Here is a 22,656-nt window from a genome sequence, read left to right on the forward strand (position 1 = left end):
ATATCCCATTAGTGTTTGTGCAGCAGTTATTATTATTTATTATAAACTGACCTATGGGGCTCAGAAATCAGCTTAACCTGTCATTAACATTAGATGTGACACAAAATGCAAATCTGTGCCATACTATTGAATAATAATTAAATGTCATGGTCTCCGACTGTTTTTACCACTGCCATCTACCCAGTGCCAAACGAAACCCACACTTATTGGGTGTCTAATGACCAACTAGTCACTGTCACTTAGTATAGATCCCTCCAGGGAGAGCGTGTGCATTCCATTCCAGATACAGAGAATTTTCCATGTAGATGACATGCATATGTGGTAGACTCTGTCTGGTTTTCACACTCTTAAGCACAGTGATGAATTTCTACATGTGTCAGAAACACAGATCACCAAAGAAAAATTAGCACTGTTTTGAAAGTGCTGGTGGAATTTAGATGATCAAAGTATATATTTTTCATGAATGTAATCCGCAGCAATGAAACTAGATGAGGATTAGTTCACATTGAAAAAAGGTGACAATCACAATGGAAGTTTAATATACTGTCGCAATATGATAGGATTATTTTCATTACAGAGTAGTTAGGATATGGAATGAAAGTGTTGGTTAAGGCAGAATCCATATTAGCTTTCAAAGGGGAACTAGATAGATATCGAGGAAGGAGTAAATTGCAGGAAAAGACAGGTAAATGGGACTGAAGGGATTTCTGTTTGGAAAAGCCAGGACAGATATGATGGATCAAATGGCCTTCTTCTGGGTTGTACATATCTATGGTTCTAAGATGGAGAAGAAGACTGATAAGAAGTTTTCACATGTAGACATGTGATAAACAGGTGTTGGAGACCATCTTACTGAATTAGGATGCAACATTAGACCCACAAACATACCTTGACTCTAAAAACCAAAATGAATATTTGATTAAGTCAAATCATAAAATAATAATAAATAAATAAATAATTCTTGCATTTGATATAGCACCTTTCATGTAGGGAGGATGTCTCAAAATGCTTCACAGGATTTACTGTAAAATGGAGTGACTTTGTATTTTGTGGGGAAATCATAGAATGTTGCAGCACAGAGATAAGTCATTTGGCCCATCAAGTCTGGTCTGTTTTTCATCACATGAGCCACCTAGTTTAATGTCACTCTATCAAGTCGCTCCCTGTAACCTTCAACGATCTTCTCATTCTCTATCCAATTCTCTTTAGAAAGAATTCATGAACTCTACTCCAAATCAACAAATTCTGCTCATCAGCTACTGAAAGAGCCTGTTGGATATCCTCAAACACAATGTTTTCTTTATGATGGTACCACCAGCCATCAACACTAGGAAAAGAAAGACACGCTACCACCTAATATCTGCACACCCACGAGGAGAGGCAATGGGTAAATAAATGGACTGCCACCTTCAGTCTTGATGCATATTGTGAACGTTTGATTATATTTGTTGATGTACCTTAATATGTTGCTATTTCCTTCAAAAAGGAAAGCATAAATATACTGCACTGACTCGTAGGAACTTTGGTCCAATGCAAACTTCTTTCAGAGCAAATTTTCCAAAGGTCAGAATGCTGTGCTTCTACTTAATAGACCAATTCCATTAGAAATTGATAGTTATTGGGATTGGGCATTTGGCAACGGCACCTATGGCAATAGTTGGGATCCTACCTTACCAATATAAAAGGTCACCTTCCCTACCCCAAGTCTTTAGCAAGGGGGAGAGAGATAAAGAGAACTGGCGGAAGAATATCAATAACTGTGTGTCTTGGACATAACAGCCATGGCTACATATACGGCCCTATTCTTGCTCATCCACTTCCAGTCTATAGAGATAACTCGTTCTTCAGTTTGCAAGCGTTCATCTCCTTGTCTTGGTAATCAGAACATTGCTGAAGCAAATAAGTGGTGCGATTGCTCGGTTGGTGTTAAGGGTCATAATTGAACCGTGTTTGGGTAGTTTCAATCCATTTCCCTGTGGGAGTCACCTTACAGTATAAACAGTATAGCACAGCCATAATTTGCCACTAATTGGCAGTTCCACTCAGAGAGGTCATGATGGAGTCTCGTGCTGGAATTGCAAATGTCAATTTGGTATAGTAGCCTAATTCATGTTTTATCTGTGATCCTGGCACTGACATTAGTTGCAAAACAGACCTATGAAAAGAAAGTTGTGGCAAACAAATTTATTGGAATTCTCTGGATATGTAACAAGGTCAGTAGATGAGGATAAGGTGGCAGCTACATATATTATGACATCCAGAAAGCATTCGATAAACTGCCTCAGCTAAGAAAAGAGACAGCTCCAAGATTAAGTTGTAAATTAGATTATTAATTGTCTTGGTAATATGAAACTGCAAGGAGCTCTACCTCATGCAGTCTCCAGAGATCTGTCCTGGGACCCATGCTGTTCAAATTTATTAATGACCTTAGTGAAGGTGCTCCAAATAAAATGTTAAATGTATAAATTATGCAGCAAACTAGATTGGTCTGAGTAGAGGGATGTCAATAATGTTGCCTTTATACTGCTGGGAGCAATTGGCCTGGCAGCATAGTGATGTGCAGCAGAAAACCCAATTTATATATACATCTTTTGAGCATGTATAGAACAGAAAAATCAGGTATTCAATGTTAACATCAACTCGGAATCCTATTTGCCTATTCAGGTAGATGGTAAATATCCTATGACATGATTCAAAAAGGGAAAGGAGCAACTTGGGAGATGTTGTCTACAAATACATAGTCACTACATTTTACAGTATACTCTGTGAAGCATTTTGAGCTCCTGGTGTGAAACATGCTATAATAATAATAAAAACAATAAACCATGCATTTGATATAGCACTTTATCAAGTCATCAAGACTCTCAAAGGGCTTCACAGGATATACCATAAAATGGTTTTGACTGTGTATTTTGGTGGGCGAAACATAGCCCAGCCATTTGTGCATATGGAGCTGTCAATTTGTGTACAGCTAATAAACAGTTATGAAGCGAATAAACAATTTTAGCTAGGGAATTGTTGGCCAGGATACCAAGGGGTTGGTTATCCTATTAGTTAAACATGGAAAGTATTAACACAGTGCATAGCACCGTTCTCAAGTTGTATGAGGGAGTGGGAATGCACCTAGTCATCTCCCTCTTCCCCATCTTCTTCCTTTGTTCAGTGTCGACATTTTGTGAACCCTAACCCTAAGCCAAGACATTATCCGAAATGACGGGTACTATATACATTCAAAATATTGTTCTAAAATTAGACCCAAAGAGAATGATATTCTGTGTGCCAGAATATGTTGTAACTTTGAAAATACTGTAGATGATAATAATGAGAAATCTTAATAATTGCAAACATCATCAAAATGCACTAAACCTACTGGCACACGGATCATTACCCCCATTAAGTTGACACCAAGGTAGGTTAGGGATAGAAATGAACTGTGCAGTTCTTGAATATGAATCTTAGATAGAGAAGATATGTTCTAAGGAGTCAGTCTATACGGGGAGAGGGTGAACCGTTGGAAGGTCAGAAAATATAAGACACAGTCTTCCTTTAGGAAGTACATTGAACAAGGTTCGGCATAACAAACTTATATAAGATGAAACGGGCTTGATCCATTCAACCTGTGAGGTCTTCCCAAAAATAGTCAACCTTCTCAATAAATCTTCCATTTATGATGAACTATACAACTCTGTTCTATTTATGATGAACAATTCTACTGCACAAAATATATTGTAAATAGGGCTTTGTGGGCTGTATATTTTACCCACAAAACACACAGTCAATAAACTTTGCAATATAATCTGTGAAGCACTTTGAGACGATTCAACGATGTGATAAAGGGCTATATTAAATGCAAGGATTATTATTACTCTCACAATAATGGCTGATTCTTCTTGGAGGTTTAAACTCAATTCAATATATGAAATGGACATTCCAAAAACATTACTTAAATTTAATATGTACAATTATTTCTCTAATTTTCTCCCCATTGGCATATCTCTCTCTATCCCTGTTCCCCAGGTTTTATTTTGTTGGGGGTAGATTCCACAAGCACTGATAGCCATAAACCATCTAAGAGGGCATTTTCTATGTATATGCCACTAAACGTGTACACCTTTAGGCTACATACTAGGAATTATTGCTTCATATAGGGTTTAATCAATGCTTAGTTGGATTACTGGGAAAGTTAGTGGATGTCTGCATAGTAGTTCAATTAAGAAACAGCTGAAAGTTATAATGAGAAGATGCAATGGTTTGTATTTTGGAAAGATGAGAACAGATGGGCTGAAGGGCCTGCTTCATCCAAAGCTCTCTGTGATCTATGATTAACAGTTGTAGATTTTGGCACAGTCAGTGATCTGCTTGCCTATCTCAAACACTGCACATTTAGTTTTTATTGTCTTGGACAGCTCCGAAGTCTTCAACAGAGTTTGTCATTGTGTACTTCCAAAGAAGTTTTAATGTTGTCTTCTTCCAATGTTCATGGCTATGTAGCTTCCACTCAAATGACTGTATCTGCAATCCTTATCATCTGACTTTTTAATCTTTGAGCTCAGAGTTTCCCAAGGCATTGTTCTCTTGTCCACTTTGTTTTCTCTTCACATCAGTGCCTCCATCCAATCATCGTGCAGCCGCATTCACCCTCTTGCTGATGATTCCAATCTACATTCATCAACTTCATGATAATGAGCACAGTCCTTCCAGCTATTCTCCACTGGCACAGGCACCGGTGACTCAACAAATCCCTTCTATATGACGTGTAGCTTGTAGAACTCATCGGCAAACAGCTGCCTTTTCTCCTGCAAGCAAACTGCAATCATCTTGCTTTTGGATAGATGTTTTTTTTTTGGATAGATAGAAAAGAAAAAGAAAAACCCTTCACGTGCTGTGCATGCACTGCTGGCTCTTTGGTCGGGTGGGGGCAGGAGGATGGAGGAGGGCCTCCAGTTCCACATCAACAACATCTAGCACTTATATAGATTGTCTCGTGTTTTGAAGTTCTAAACAGCTATGATTGAGTACCGAACAGGGAAAGTTAGGAGGTTGCCTAAAAGCACAGGCATTAAAATACGATGTTTTGGGAGGGTTTTGCAACAGTCCCATTAGAAATTCATCGGTCATGTACTTGTGCCATTCACTGATGGTTTATTTACCTTGTCATTGATCCCACAACTGGCCCTGTCAAGATGGTTTTGAGACAATTAGGCTGGGCTAATAATCATGGGATCTATTATGGAAGTGACACAAACTCACAAAACAATTATTCTGGGATAACATTGGTTATGCCTTAGCTAGATTGGTCCCCATTCCAGTCCAATATTCAGTTCTGGGCACCACACTTTAGGAAGGATGGCATTGGAGAGGGTGCAAAGGAGATTTACCAGGTTGATACCAGGAATGAGGGACTTCAGTTATCAGGAGAAGCTAGAAAAGCTAGGATTATTCTCCTTGGACCAGAGAAGGTTAAGAGGAGACTTAATAGAAGTTTTCCAAATTATGAGGGGATTCGATAGGGTGAACAAGGAGAAATTATTTCCACTGGCATTTGGTCGGTAACCTGAGGACACCGACTTAAAATAGTTATTAAAAGAAACAGAGCAGAGCTGAGGAGAAATTTTTTCACTCAGCGAGTTGTTCGGATCTGGAATGCATTACCTGAAAGGGTGGTGTAAGCTAATTCGATAACAACTTTTAAGAGAGAAGTAGATAATTATTTGGAGAGGACAATTTTGAAGGGCTTTGGGAAGAGAGCGGAGGAGTGGAATTGAATAGCTCTTTTTTCAAAGATTTGGCACAGGCATGATGGGCCGAATGGCCTCCTTCTGTGCTGTATAATGCTGTATAACTCTGGTTTCCATTTGAAAATAATAAAAATACAATGGGAGCTGACTTTAACCAGACATAAATTAATCCCGGACACCAGGTAAATCGGACAAGGGGGCAGAATAATGGGGAAGAAACAAGGGATGGAATGGGAGGAGTCAAATCGCGACTGATTGACAGTTGGAGCAGCTTGTGAATGGGTGGAGCCCCCAACCATTCACAAGTGGTTTCAGGCTGTCAATCAGCTGGGAGCCAACGCTAATTGGTCCCCCTCCCAGTCCAATATGAACAGCAATGGGAGGGAGAAGCCACTGCCGTTCCTCAGTTGGGTGGAAAGAGGTAAGAGAAGTTTGGTGAACCTCGGACACCACTTAAGCTGGATAACACTCCTGGCCTCGAAGTGGCCGGCTTAACCGGCTTCCACTGTGATCTTTGCATTTGATATTGTCACGTCAAGAGAATTTCTCATAGTGCTTCACAGGATTCATCACAAAGCATAGTGACTGTATTTTTTGTAGGCAAATGCAGCAGCCCATTTCCACATAACAAAGTCCCGTGAACAGCCATGAAGTGAATGCACAATTTTATTTGGGGGCCAGGATACCCAGAAAAAACTCCCTTGTCTTTTCAATTAGCGCCATGGGATCTTTAACATTCATCAGGCTGACAGGACTGCAATTCAACATCTCAACCAGAGAAAAACACTTCCAAAAAATCCATTGCACCCCGGCAATGTACTGAAGTGTCAATTTAGACTGTGAGTTTAAAGTCCCAATGTGGAGCTTGAACTCACCTGAGTCATGCTGACATCTAAATTATGTTTAAATTATCCTGACACCTAATGTTATTTGATATGAATCTGGAATATGCCTTTTCAAACATTATCTGTCTGCATTCTACATTCATGGCAAAATTAATTTTTACAAGCAAAAGGTCAAAGATACTCAACATAGCTCTCATGCCCATATTACCATTTAACAAACAAAATATTAACAGAAAATAAAATAAGTGGTGTTTCATAAAGTATTCCTTATCACAAGAAACAAGTTTTGAAATGCCACGTATGAAATGAGTTTTGCAAATCTGTCTTAGAAAGGAATTGTTTTTGTAACAGATGTCTGCATGCGCCAGTGAAAGATATTGAACTGTGTGAAATTCGTGGTGTTTTATACAATTTAATTCTTAGAAACAAGCAAACATTATGAGACATCACTGATTTCATATTTCTCACTTATAAATCTCATTCTATCCCAACTCAACTTCCTTTAGATGCCTGTCGCCACTCTGTTTCACGAATGTCAGTACAATCTTTGATTTTCTCGCTTTTGTTTTGCTGAAATATGTTAAATTTGAGCAAATTTGAGTTTAACAGTAGAGTAAACCGATTTGATTTTTTTAAAACAAAACAAACTTTGCCTTTGATATAGCACCTTTCATGTCAGGAGGACGTCTCAATCGCTCCAAAGGATTTACAGTGTAATGTAAGTATAATGACTCTGTATTTTTCTAGGCTAGCATGACAGCCAATTTGAACACAGCAATGTCCCATAAACAGCCATGAAGTGAATGTCCAATTTTATTTCTCACCAGGACACCAAGAGAAACAGTAGGGATCCACTTCTGCTGCACTCAATGCTGATATTTGGCAATTTTTGAAAACAGCGATACCCTTGAACATAATTGCTACATTGTGCCAAGGTCAGCAAGGGAAAAATTTGTGGGAATTCATCCCTCAAATTCAGGCTCCAGGGAGTGGCAAATACAAACAAGGGGAGACAATTCACAGTGTCTTTCAGAAGATTGGGTGCCAATAACAATAGACCAAGTTGTTCTCTCTACTTCAGCATCACTTTTCCAACTACTGTAGTAGTTTCACTGTTGTCTCATCAAAGGTATTGATAAAAAGAATCATTTTACTTTAAGGCGAACAATCAATTCAGTCATCTGATGCTGAATGGATAAAAATATTAGCAACAACAACTTGCATTTATACAGCTATCCTCATGCAGGCTAGTGTCCCAAAGAGTTTGGCAGTGACCGACCACAATGCCAAGCCGGGGGGAAGGGGGATGACTGTAGATACAATTTAATAGGAAGGTCTTCAGGCACTATCTGAAGATGGGTAAGGAAGGGGCAAGGCAGAGGTATCGAAGAAGAGTGTTCAAGAGTTTTGGAGCGTAGTATCATGTGAAGAGAACTTCACATAAATGCACCCAGTCAGAGAGATCTTGGGTTCAGTATTTGTGCAGAGTTATCAGGGTAGTAGTATATTATCCCAATTGCCCAGGATCCTCAGGCTCAGAAGATTGGCCAGAGTTCATGTTCCTGATCATTCTTCACTGGATCACTTCACTTCACCTCCGATGGGAAAGGCGCTATATAAATGTAATTTTGTTGTTGTTGTTGTTGGATGTTCACATGTAAAGATGTAGTTTCAGGACATGGTTGGCTGTCTTGATCCCATGGTCCACTATCTCCCTGACAAGCATCATATATGAAGAATAGTCACTTGGGCAATGTAACAAAGAACTTGTACATTGCATATGAAACTGAAATTATATATTTATGTGATACCACAGGATGTGATGTGTACTCCAATATGAGTTGCTATTTTGGGAGAGGGGTTAGAGCCAAGGGCAAAAAAGGAGGTAGGAAATGATTTAGTTTTTTTTATTTTTGGTCAGCAAGGTGTGTGACACATACAGAAACTCATTGCTATCTCCAAACTAGTTTCAGGGTTTCACCTATACATGGACGTTTCTGGGTCTGGAATGGAATGTGCACCGTCTCCCTGGAGGTACACATTTTGCATTCCTAATTACAGAAAGTAATAGATGGAGATTGGCAAGAACCAAAGCTTGGGACCCCAGAGCTGGGTTACTGCTGGAAGTTTGATGAGCTAAAACTCTTGGCTATCATGGAAAGCACTTCTGGCAAGCTTCCTGCTGCTTGTCCAGCTTGGACCACCCTACCCATTGTTTTGCAGTTAAAAAGATCTGAGTGAGAAGAATACTTGCCCCCAAGTGACCTGTCTGATTTTACAATTGCTGGTGACAAGCCTGGTTGGCTGCCTTATCATCAACAGAGCCTTGACGAGTTTTCTGGCTCCGTTACAGGACGATCTGCAACGCCACAGAGAGTTGACTCAATTCTGATATTCCGTTGCCAAGCTTGTCACCTTGGAGTCAGTTCAGATGCAAGGAGATCCTGCTAACCACTCCCCCACCCCCACACATTATGGCCATTTGACATCCAAGAAGTACAGGTTTGAGCCCTCATTAGCAGGATCGCAGTTCCCAGGAACTCCCTGCGAGCTTCCTGTTGAGCAGCAGAACTCAGCACGAAATGTGTGAAGGCATTGCTATCGTCCTCCTGCCCACAGCTCGGACACACATCCGAGAAAAAACAAGGAGAATTATTTTATAAAGCTATAAGGAGCTGGGCCTCAAAGGAAGAAAATAATCAAATAGCCCAAAAGATCATTAATTTCATTAGGTTTATCAATCATTTAAATTTTCTTCTAGAGCTCGAGGAGGTTTAAATCATTAAGAAAGCAATCTTTAACGTACCTTCAGGCAAGTCTTATTGTGAATTATAAAGCAATTCATAAAAAGCTGTGAGCTAAGCATTACTTTCCTCAGTTTCATCTAGTTTCTTAATTACATAGATTAATTTGATCATCCTTTTTAATGGTGTGAGTCAATGGCTTGCTACCTTTTTCAGTATGTTCCAAGTACAACGTTATTCTAACCTGGTAGAGATCACTGATGAGGTTACACTTGGAATACATTGCAGCTGTACACTTGAATGCCATTGGTGCATTAGAAAGTGTTCAGAGAAGAGAGACAAGCATCATTCCAGGATGAAAGTGCTTTGAGGAGACTTCCAGTGCTCAACCTTTTTTAAGGTACACTTTTTTTTAAAATACTGAGGTACATAACAGGCAATTTCAGTGACACTGTTTATATTGTGCTACTCACTCCAAATCTCAGTATTATTTTCACTTCTATTTACCATGTCAGAGACGGTATGAATTGCAGTTGCAAAGCACAGTTTGGAAATATTCCAGGTTGGACCCTTGCTGCTGCAGTGATAGCTCTCGAGAAAGCTTTCTCAATTTGCAGTTACTGCAACATAAAAGCGGTGGGTGATAACAAATAATGGCCATGCTCTGAAATAGTTCCTTAAAACATTCTTCGGTGGTACACTGAAAGTGGTCAATTATGTGAAAAGCTTTGACAAGTTTTGATGTAATAAGGCGCTATACCAAACACAAATATTTTTGTTATGACGACTTTAAAGCTGGCGTAGGCACCCATAACCATTTGCCCAAATATTGATGGTTTCAATTTGTTATTTTACATCCCTGCCATTTTTATTATTATTATTTTTAGTAACCTTTTTTTCTGTTCTGAGGAATACAAATTTAGTTTCCCAATCCATACTACATTTGCTACATCTAGAGAGTCACATCACTAACTTTTTGAGTGTCGCTTATTTAGAAATAAGACTGTGGCTCTCCTGAATAATTGCCCCCTCCCTATCAATCAATCTAATGGAGTTTCCAGCAGATTTAACAAGTAAATCATGATCATGTGACTTGAAGAGAATAACCCAAAGCAAATATCACAGACATAGACTTCAACTCACTTACTCTTACTGCAGCCAAAAAAACTTCCATATACTTGAATGATCAAATGATGTATTAACTACATACTTTTTTTTGCATGGAGCAAAAAATGGCACTCTGTTTCACTAGCCACCATACTCATAGCATTGGGTTACATCCATATATTTTTTCCAATAACTACTACAAAGAATAACAGGGAAAGGGAACAGGACCCTCGGTCTGAGATTTTAATTATTTATGGGCTTGGATCCCGAAATTCCTGTCCTAATCTGCTCTCCTCATTTTTTCCCCATTTAGAACATGTTCCCATTCAATATTCATCAAATATTTTATTGTGTTAAAATGTAATCTGCCTCGTTCCACCCATTCGTTTAATCTTTCTATATCCTCTTGCAATTTTCTGTTGTCCCTTTTCACAAATTACGATATCTCCCAGTTAACGCAACACACTTAGAATATCCACATATATTCCTATACCCTCATCATTTATACATTGGGTGAAAAGCTGGGGCCCTGGCACTGATCCCTGGGGAACACCACTCGTCACTGCCTGCCGATCAAAGAATGTCCCTTTTATCCCAACCCTGCTTGCTGTCTCACAACTAATTTCCTGTCCATATCACACTATCACCCTCAATTCCACATGCTTTCATTTTGGTTTGTAATCTCTTATGTGCCACTTTATCAAATGCCTTCTGAAAATCCATATAAATGATATATATCAATCTTCCTTTATCTATCAACTCAGTAATTCTGTCAAAGTATTCCATTAGGTTGGTAAGACACGATCCTACCGTTCAGGAAATTACGCTGTTTTCTCTCAGATTTGAACATGTTTATCCAGATGCTCAGTTACCTTGTCCCCGATGATGGAGTCCAGTAATTTGCCCACAACTGGTGTTAAACTGACAGGCTTAAAGTTTCTTGGTTTGTCCCTTCCTCGCTGCTCGAATAATGGCCTGACAATCACTACCTTCCTATCATCTGATGTAATTCCCAAATCCAGTGAACTGTGAAGGATTATAACTACAATTATGATCAAATCTGTAGCCAGTTTTGTGTAGAACCAAAAAAAACCTTTCACTCTCAATTCCTCCAATCCAGGGCAAATACTGAGGCTACATTTTTATAGTGGAAGCTCAGTATGTTACATTGAACAGTTGGCAGAGGTTATTAATAATATATTAGACTCACACTAATCCTGTTTATTCTGGCTCCAGAATGCTGGGAGGACTTTTCTTCATGTCCTTGCCTGGCCTTTTAGCTAAAATGTTATCAGCAGCATTATGTAAAGACTTCAGTTGATAGGCTTCCCATGTAACTTTTGTGATGACTGAACACTGTATTAAAATCCTCTCCAGACAGTGGAGAAAATGTGAACACAAATAATTTTGATACAGAGGATACAGTTCATGATCCTGGTCCTCACGTTCAAAGCCCTCCAAGGCCTTGCTCTCGCCTTCCTCTGCAACCTCCTAACCCCCTACCAACCTACCCACTCACTACGCTCAGCGGGCTCCAGCCTGCTTCACGTCCCCCGCCTTGCATGTCCCCCACCTCGCCCACCCCACCATTGACGGGCGGGTCTTCGCCCCCTCTGCCCCCACCCTCTGGAACTCCATCCTGCAGTTCTTCTGCATCACTTCCTCCCTTGCCTCCTTCAAGACCCATCTCAAGACTCTCCTCTTCGACCGTGCCTTCAGTCTCCTTCCTACCCCCCTGTCCTCCACCCACCCGATCCCAACCCCCAGCTCGGGTCCAAAACAATGAATGTTCAGCACCTTGGGACGTTCTCCCAACATGAAAGACGCTGTACAAATGTAATTTTTTTTTGCTGTTGTTGATTACTCAGATAAAAATATTATAAAACTTAAACGGAAACCATTTGGATTTTGAGAACTTTAGAGTGAATATTTTTTCAGGGAGCTTCTGTCATATCAACCAAAGAGGATCGTAAATCAGTCAACGAGGTCTGAGGTAGAAGAACAGAGTTAAGGTAGAAACACTAACAACAACTTAAGCGTATTTCACATAGCATGAATGTCACAATGCGCTTCACAAAGACAATGAAGATTATCAAGCAGAGAGGAAAAGAGGGGGATCTTGAGGTCACCGATCAAGGGACAATCAAAGAGATTTTTTTTAAAGACAGAAAGAGAAGGTACGAGTCATAGAGATTTGAGGAGAACAGTCCAGACAGCAGGGTATATTTTCTAAAGGCTCAGCCACCGATGATAAAGAGGGAAGGAGAAATAAGCAGTAGTTCAGAGTCGGAAGAATGAAGGGTAGCAATAGATCACCTCCAGCTCAGCACACCAGAATTCAAATGCATGTGCTATCTGAATACTAAGTATCACCCCACATATTGCATTTACCCATTGAGCTAGTGAGAGCCTAATTTTAACAAAATAACATTTTAAAAGGTTAAAAGGGAAACAGACAGATTCAAAGCCAAATGCAACTGCCACCTTAAGGTAGTAAAATGACACTACACATAGACCATCTTAAGATGTAGCAGTTTGCACCTCTGTCGCGGTAAATTCTGAACACCTGGGAGAGAATGAAATGTTAATAAAAAATGTTTTATTTTTGAGAGTGTTTTGTATCTATTGTTCCAGATGTTCTAATAATAATAAATCGTTGATATAGTTGATATAATTGATATAGTTCCTTATCACGTTGTCTCAAAATGCTTCACAGAATATACTGTAAAATGAATTGACTGTATATTTTGTAGGCGAAATGCGGCAGCGCACAGCAGTGTCCCATAAACAGTAAACATGAGCATGTAACTAATCTCCAGTGTCTTGCAGATTTTCTTTCCCATTCAAACCATGTCTCTTGTTAATTTCCTATTCTGGCTGTATATGTGAGCTTAGAATCGGATCCCCCAAAACACTGCCTGTAAAAATTCATGTATAAAAGTCATTCTGAAGTGTTGCATGGTCTACACACATGGCTACTGTATTTGTGGATTACAATAATCCTGGATTCATCCATTTCAAATATCTTCCTTTTAAGATGTCCATGAATAGAAATGAATCTTGCATAGATTTAATACGAATAGTTTTTAAAACCTGTCTCTTAAACCTCACAAGAGGGATCCTGTTCATTTGGAATTACTCTCTAATGCACTGTGCTGTGTGGGGTTTTTTTGCAGTTCAATGAATGGAATAACCAGCCCTGCAAAATAGTACAGCAAAGCACACAGCAGATTTAGACACAAAATACATTAGGCCTGGTCATACCCAGAGGAATCCCTACATTACCTTCCACGTGTGAGGCTTGGGATTGTGCGCGTTTATTTCAGTGAGTGGGGAATGCCAGAGACGTGCCTAGCAACCATTTTCCAATAAGCTACCTCCGTGTTGCTTGGCAAGGTCTGAGTAGCAATAACAGTATCTGGACCTGATGCATCACACTGTGCCTGGGGAAGTTCCAAGTCGCACAACACTTAATCTCTCTCTCTAATACTCCCTGTATGTGTTGTGGCTTCTTGCTCAAGCTTTCAATGTTGAAGACATTGGTGGTTATTTTACACTGATCACTAAGAATAGCAATCTTTTTGCTACTGAGTCGTGATAATAGGAATTCCTATTATAAAAACGTAGTGACAAGATTGCTATTTTTAGCAACCAGCAGGGATAGAAACCATTATATAACCGTGGTGCACACAGCATAGTAATCTTATAATCAGAAGTCACGTTTTGCAACAATAGTCACTAGTTAACTTTGCACGTATCATAGAAGCATAGAAATTACAGAGCAGAAATAGAGACTATTTGGCCCATTGAGCTTACGCATAGCTTATACATATGCACCACCTTTCATGTTGAGAGGACATCTCAAAGCACTTCACACAGATGACTAGGATTCCAGGGAGAAGGGGAAAAGAGCTCAAGGCCACAGCTTGCACATTGGCAGGACTTGGAAGGGCAGACCAGTCATTGTGGGCAGGGAATCCTCTCATGCAGCTCCTGTTAACCCTACCAGCCCTAACAGTTAGGATGGTCCCAGATTGACAAGCAGCAGGAAACCTTGCCCAACAGAAGAGCTCAAAGGGGTGGACGGGGAAGGAAAGCTGACTGAAAATGTGGGCAAAATGACAGTTCTTAATCCGAGTTTTAAAGATTGGTGGGGGGTGGGAGGAGGGGGCGATGAGGCAGAGGGATTCAGTTCCAGTGAGGAGCAGCAGAATGGCTGAAATCTCAGCCTCCGGTGGTGGGAACACGAAGCAGGCTACGACAATTGTATTTTTCTTGATTTTATGCTTCACATAATAAACATAACAAGCAACCATTGCTCATATTCATATTGAGGGAATAATATTTGGTGCGTGAAATGATATTTAATCACAAGGATAGAAAAGGTGATCAAAATGCCGACCTCTTTGCTTTTAGTTAGCGTGCATTTTGAAAGTGTTTATTAACTTTTAATTTTATCCTTCAATCTTAATTTCTAGACAATTATTTGGTGAATCAGAGTTAAATCGCTGACCCAACCCCCAGTCAGAAATAATTTCTGCCCCTGATTTCGTCCTTTTGCTAAAACTCAATGGGGATCTTAGGGGATCTCATTTTTGCCTTTAGAAAATAGTCACTACACTAAACCGTAAGTACTATAAAGCTCTTTGAGCATTTCGACCTGATAGGGCATTATAAACATGCAAGTTCTTTATTTCTATTGTATTTAAGTTAGTAATAATAGCAACTGCAAGATGATTATTTTGCGGTTGACGGCAATGCTGGTTATCATCAGATTAAGATAAATTAGGGAGCTAGAGGCAGCTCGATGGAATTATCCATTTGCTCCAAATCTTCAGTATTTTCCCCCAATGTTAATTGTGCAAAGCCCAGTCAGAACCTGGATGATTTGCATTAAATTCTCCACAACCACAAGAAGGACAGAGGTTGACCTTAACATCACAAAATATTTTATTTTTTTCCAGGACTTCACTCTGACAAAGCTGGACTCTTAAAAGATACATTACTGAAAATACAAATAATTAGATACAGCTACGGGAGAAGCATAGAACAGAAAAGAATAAACCAGTGTAGACAAGAAGGGAGGTAATGGAGGGGTAAAGTAAAATAATATACAGTATATGTATGTATATGTATATATATATATATAACCTCAAATCTAGAACAGAAAACAAAGAGGATTATAAGCGTAAAGTAAATGGGGGCAAGAGATAGATTAAGATTAAGGGAATACGAGAAGGGAAGAGCAGGGAATATAGAAGGCTTTTATAAAATATCTATGGTAAACAGATATTAAGGAAACATGGGGACCCCAATGGTTCTCCAAAGGTGTTGTTACATGGCTAATATCAGATTCCAGATATGATTGAAGTGAATTCTTTGTATCTGTGTTCATGGAGGAAAATTGCCTTCCCACGGTAAAAGTGGAATTTCCAGGACATGAGAAAGACATTCTTAAAATGATACATATTTTGGACAAAATAGGTGACTGACATAATAATAATAGAATAATCCTTGGGTTTGATATATCATGTCATTGAGACGTCTCAAAGTGCTTTCCAGAATATACTGTGAAGTGTAGTGACTGTGTATTTTGTGGGTGAAACATGGCAGCCAGTTGCATACAGCAATGTCCCAAACACAGTCGTGAAGTGAATGACTAATTATTTTGGGGGGAGTTGTTGGCCAGGACACCAGGAAAAACTCTCTTCCCTTTTCGAATAGCGCCATCGGATCTATAATATCCACCTGAACAGCAGGTGGGACCTCAGTTTAATGTCTCATCCGAAATACAGCACCTCTGACAATCAACACATCCCCAGCACTGCATTGGAGTGTCAGCTTAGGCTTTGTGATTTCAAGTCCCGACACAGGGCTTAAATTTACAACCTTCTGACTCAGAGGCGAGAGTGCTACGTCTGCGCCAGGCTGACATGTTAAAGATATGGAAGGTCAGGGCACCAGGTGTGTAAAATTCTGCACTGTATTAGCCTATAAGACCATTTTGTCTAACAAGGTAATATTGAACAGAATCCTTTAACAACTGTGGAAAACTTTTGTAAATTAAGTCTGAATTTAAGAATTTTCAACAATTTTGCACCATCTAAAACCAAGACTGAGAGGTCATTGGTGGAACTGTACTTAACAGGGAACAGACTGAACAAACACAAATCTGGGTAAATAAGAGTGTTGGGCTGTTAAGTGATGAATGCAATTGAATGTAAGTAATAATAATAATAATAATCCTTGTATTTGATAAAGCACCTTATCACATCGTCCAGATGTCATAAAGAGCTTCACAGGATTTTACTGTGAAGTGAGTGACTGTGTATTTGTAGGCTATTTGTAGATAAATGAGACGGGAAAAGAATAAACAGTGAGAATATTGGGAATTGGATTATTAATTAAAAATTTGCAGGGCTATGGGATGAAAGCAGGAGATTGGGATAAGTTGATAGCTTTGGCACAGACACAATGGGCCGAATGGCCTCCTTCTGAGCTGTAAGATTCTATGAATATAAGCTGGATAGCATTATTCCACAGGATATGAGATATAAGAGAGATTTGGCAGTCCTGTGGCTCAGTGGTTAGAGCACTCGCTTTGCAAGTGAGAGACCTGAGTTCAATTCCAGGCAGGACGAAACCTTGGGCAAGTTTCCTTACTCCACACGCCTAACAATAATCCCTCCAAAACAAAACAATAATAAATTGGTCATTTTCAATCCATATGACTGTTTGTGGGACATTGCTGTGTGCAATTAGCTGCCGCGTTCGCCCACAAATGTACAGTCAATTCACTTTACAGTGTGTTCTGTGAAGCGCTTTGGGACATCCTCCCGACGTGAAAAGCGCTATATCAAATGCAAGGATTATTATTATTATTATTATTATTACTAATGGATAGATGACTTGAACCATCAGTGCAGCGGTACAGCAGCAACAAAAAAAGCAAACAGGATCTTGGGGTTTACATCTAAAGAGATAATGTATAATCTCAGGAAGTTTATACAGAACTTGTTAACTGGTCTGACTTCAACATAGAGGGTATTGTACAATTCTGTTTGCCATATTACAGTAAGAATATCTAATCATTGAAGGAGATGAAGTGAAAGGCAACTTGATGCTTAACTAAAGATGAGACAGGCTCAGGAGAGATCTTACTGAAGGAATTAAGATGCTGATAGACTAAGCCCTTAAAATATATTTGATATGGCCAACAAATCTAGAACTAGGGGACATGAGCTCAAGCTGGAAAGAATTGAGGCAGTTCAGAATTGAATTATTTTACACAGAGAATGGTGAATATAATAACAATACTTTGCATTTGATGTAACGCTTCACAATATATATTGTAAAGTAAATTGACTGTATATTTTGTGGGTGTGAGTGAGTTAAATATTCACTGAAACTGATGCAGTTGAATGTCAATGTGACTTACGAGAAACGTTGGAAACATCCTGAGGATAGAGCAAATTAACATAACCGTCTTACTTCAAATCACTGTTCAACTTTGCTGGACTAAATATAAAAATCTAGTGTATTTAGGCACTGCAGTAAATATATCGCGCAGATTTTCCCCTTACCTTAATACACGGTCTGACCCCTGGTTGGATTTTGCTGCTTCATTGCTGTGATGCTTTTCTTGAGCCTTAGCCAGCTTCTCTGCGGCAGCGATGGGACATCCAGAGAGACTGCAGGAACAGATAAGCAATTAAATACTCATGCAGCAGTCAGAATGGTACCACGAGACCAAGCAATATGGAATCAGAGGCACACGGCTCATTGCTCTTAAGCTGTAACAAACATCAGGAAAGAAGCACGTAAAGCACTGACACTATGTTGTTTTGTGGGCAAAATAACAATAAGCCTTTGGTCCACACAAATAAAATCAATGCACTCATTTACACATTTACTTTTGTGCCTGATTTTTATTACTTTTATCGAAAAACTTTGTTCAATTGGAGGGAGGAGAGGATTAACAGATTTTTCTTTAAAGATAATTTGCAATATAGTTTCCTTATGTACTTTACAGAGTTTTGGTAAAAATCCTGACCCTTAAATTTCTGTGACGAAACAGCCTAAATAGCATTGCTTTAAATGTTACTATTTTATTCAACATCGAGAAATTGCAAAATAAAGGTTCATGAAAAGTCTCAGGCAACCTCTGGGAACCGATCAACAGGAAAAAACGTGAGGAGAAAAAGAAAAGGAGAGCAGTAAGATCCAAGAAGATAAGAGTTGTTTTACAGTGCAAGCAGAGGAATTTTTACTATAATGCGCAAACTAAAGCATGGGATGAACAGAAATTTTCTATACAGAGAATCTTTGCAAGAAAACTGATACTCTTTAAAGCAGGATTAAGATGAAGACAGAGATAAATGGGAATTGGAACATTTTCCACTTTGTATTTTAGGACAGTACTAAAGCACTTTGGTAGAGTTTGTAGCACAAAACAGCAGATATGTTGAGATCAAAAGAAAAATTGTTGGTGAAAGGTCACACCCCAATCTTTAGATTTTTATTCATCCGATTCTGCTTAACCGGCTGAGTTCCTGCTTTTCTTACAACAGGAAATGTTTGCGTGTTTTCTTTAAAGATTGTACATCATCCTGGAATTTAGGACAACTCCCATTCTCTCTGTTTCCCTTCCCTCTCATGCACATAAGCTCTGCACCAGGATCATTACATCTATTCACCACACTGTCAGCCATGTGTCTCTGAGCACTGAGGCTACTGGATTAAATATTGATTGCAAAGGAGGGGAGAAGGAAGAGGAGTTGGATGTTTGGGAGTTGAATCCAGAATAATATATACTTCAATTGACAGAATACTCAACTGAAATTCCCTCACTTGTCTTATCACCTTTACAACTATAAGCAAACTGACTTCAGTAAAGTGCCTTTGTTATTTGTGTTATTGTTGATTGAGCCATGAATGGCATATCGCTAGTCTTTCAAACCATGAATGTAGCCTTTCTACTTTTATGTCCTTACTATAGTAGAGTAAATCCTTGCTTACCTTCTGTGAGAATTCCTGTTGCTATTTACATGGCCTCTCCCAGTGCAGCCTGGTGTAGGACACTTAAGCACATTTTCATGCATGGCAAGAACTTGACAGAAAAAAGAGTGGAAGCTATTAGTAAAGAATGACCACAGGTAAAACAGGTAAGGAAAGGAATGAGTTCAGTAAGAGATGTAGTAATTGTATTACATTTGTTCTAAATTAGGTGCCGCCCATTTTGTAGTTTTGCAAGAAATACTTTATTTACCATTGAATAACATCAGCCTGAAATAGTAATGAAGTCAGAAGGTTATTATCATTCATGCTTGGAATTTATTATCCTTAATAATTTAAGTAAAATGTATTGTGTTAATTTTGCAATGCAACTATATTAGGATTGCAATATAACTATATTAGAAAACATGCAATACCTTTTAAAAAAAAATGTTCCATGAAAATTATTGGGCTTTCCAATTGGCTGCTTGAGAGCTTTCAAGGGATCATAAGGAGCAGAGCTATTTTACACTTGCGGTGTTTATACATCAACAATGCAAATTTCAACCTGAAACTTATTGTATGTTATAAGTATCAACCTTCTCTAGACTTGGTTTTATAACCATTGACAAACTTAATCAGTACCAACACATTGGTCGTCTTCAATGTCAAAGGAGTTGGATTACCCACATCAGAAGTAACCTTATTAGATATCTGCTCACTGTCAGTTGATAATGAGTCAGTCTATATCCTAGTTTGAAGCATATTGTTTCAGAAATGACCTCAATGTCCAAGTGGAAGATATCCACTGGACTACTAGGATTGAAAATTGACCAGTTAAACCTGAAGAATTATTTCCAGGTATTATGATGCTTCTGGCTTGTTTCCTTCCCACTTCCCACAAGGAGATGACCTTCTGGGTTCAAGAAGGCTCAGACAGGCCCTGCATATGTTATGTTTCAATGATAGACAGAATAGGCATTGGAAACTTCCATTGAAGGAGGTGAAAGCGTATTTGCTCACAGTACATTATTTGAATCAGGAAGGCAAATACATTTTTCAAAAAAAATCGAACTATCTTGACAACAGGGATTACAATTGAATAAACCCAGGAGGAGCACATATTTTTTATATAGTGTTGAGGACTGAAGTGCAACATAACATGCAAGATTTATTTGAAATGGTCTTCAAAGTGAGGATACTCCTTCAAACATTTTGGTGTCTTGCAATCAGTGGGTTTTAATCTAACTAGGCTGCAGGATTAGTGTGAAAACAACGGTCTCTGCCACACTATATCACGTAAAATCAGCAAGGTGCTTATTTGGCTGTTTGGCTTTATTTGGTCAATAGTCAATTTAATTTATAGGATCTGGCAGGTCACTTTGAGTCTCCAGTCCGAGAATAAAGTTTAACAGGAATACCTTTCATTTATTATGATAGCGTTCAAAACAAAGTATATCTCTAAATATGATATTTTTTGGGGGTCAGCCGGGTGTCTGACACATGCGGAAACCCATCACTGTGCTTAAGAGTATCCAAACCAAGCTGAGAATTCCATGCATCCCACCTACACATGGAAATCTCAGAGATAAAATTGTTGGAATCGAATGAGCACTAACTGAACAGAAATCAAAGTTGATCAGCAATTAAAAACCTAAATGATACTCTCCAATTAACTGAGCGCTGTGCACGGCACAAAAATTAACTGAATTTTTGGATCAATCAGGTGGGTAGAGATTTATTTCAGTTTCACTGCACCGAAAAAATCATCAGAATTTTTTATATCAATTTTTAAATGACAAAATCTATATACTTCATACAAAATATTTTTTAAGTTGTTGTGTTAGGGCACAATTTCTTGTATGTTATCTGCCGCATTATGTTCTGTATATGGTGAGGAATATTGTGGGATAGAAAAATGCTTCATAAATGTTTTATTTTCAAAACTGATGACAGATTGAAATATGGAGCTAGATTGCAACCAGTAAGAATCCCTTTTAAAAGTCAGTTTTAAAAAAGTGACAAACTTACATAATCCTTTTCATGCTCATTTCTTTTGAAATTTAAAAAATGCTTTTTGGTTGAACAAAATGCGAGCACTAGTGGCTGGTGAGATAAACTGGTTCAAAGGAACCACGGAGCTCGATAGAGCAAGGGAGCTGCATTAGCATACATCCAACTAAAATGGCATGATTACTGAAGCACCCAGGGTTAATGACTGTAATCTAGTGATATTAATGAAGTTCCTTCATACTGCCAGTGCTCTGTAACTCATCCAAGCAAGTTCCCTATGATGCCATCAGCACTTACATGTTTTTTAATTTAAAATAAATTGATCCTCCCTCGATGGCTCAGCTGATAAAGCCGCTACATAATGTGCAACTGAGAGTCACAGGTTTGATCCTGGTCTATGCTGAGTCAGCTGGGACAGCTATGGGATTCCTGCAATTGATCTTAGTGATTCAAGGTTAGGAAAGGGGAGGCAAATCAGCCAGGATTCCTTCCCATAATCGCTATCCAGCGACGTTGACTGAATACAGGATTAGGCTCAGCTGTGGTGCCACTCACGGATGAATAGCTTGCCAACACTCACTGTCCAAGCTCACACATGAAGAATGTGCACTTGGACAGGTACCAAAAGCAAGCTCTCGACAATAAATCTGTATCCAAGCTCAAGCCAGCATCTTTTGCTAGAGAGAAGAGATTTTAAATAAAACATTTTTTTTGTCATTGATTTTTAAAGGGGATTTTGGTGGCATGTTTTCCTCTTCCGGAATAAGCATAGTTCCAAAGGCTGAAAATATCAAAATGCCACACAATGCAATTTATTCTTTCCATGAACAATAACATCAACAGCAAATTGCATTTTTATATAGAATCTTTTGGACGATGTCCCAAGGTGCTGGAGAGTCAAGGATTTACACCCAAGCTGGGGTTTAGAAATTGGTTGGGGTAGAGACCAAGGAGATGGGGTTGGGAAGATGACCAATTTTGTGGTCAAAGAGGAAGGTCTTGAGATGGACCTTGAAGAAGGCGTGGGAAGGAGTGAGGTGAAGGGACTGCGAGATGGAGTTCCAGATAGTGGGCGCAGAGAGGGTGAAATCTCAACCTCTGATGGCAAGGTGGTGCCGAGTGGAGGGAGCGGGCGGGTTGGTAGGGTTTTAGAAGGTCACACAGATAAGGTGGGGCAAGACCATGTAGGGATTTAAACGTGTGAAGATCTTGAAC

The 22,656-nt window shown here is 39.1% G+C and overlaps 1 protein-coding gene across 1 annotated transcript in view; it reads right to left on the minus strand.

Annotated features, from left to right (window-relative positions):
• The window catches only part of LOC103185964 (myelin transcription factor 1-like protein), a 178,796-nt gene that overhangs the window by 85,691 nt on the left and 70,449 nt on the right, over positions 1–22,656 (minus strand). The window contains exons 8-9 of the mRNA XM_042333467.1: positions 19,453–19,543; positions 18,018–18,125 (exon numbers count right to left, since the gene is read on the minus strand). Of these exons, the coding sequence (XP_042189401.1) occupies positions 18,018–18,125; positions 19,453–19,543 (199 nt within the window). The remainder of the gene's footprint in view (positions 1–18,017; positions 18,126–19,452; positions 19,544–22,656) is intronic.

Source organism: Callorhinchus milii, unplaced genomic scaffold (assembly GCF_018977255.1).
Source record: "Callorhinchus milii isolate IMCB2004 unplaced genomic scaffold, IMCB_Cmil_1.0 Scaffold3, whole genome shotgun sequence".
NCBI lineage: Eukaryota > Metazoa > Chordata > Chondrichthyes > Chimaeriformes > Callorhinchidae > Callorhinchus > Callorhinchus milii.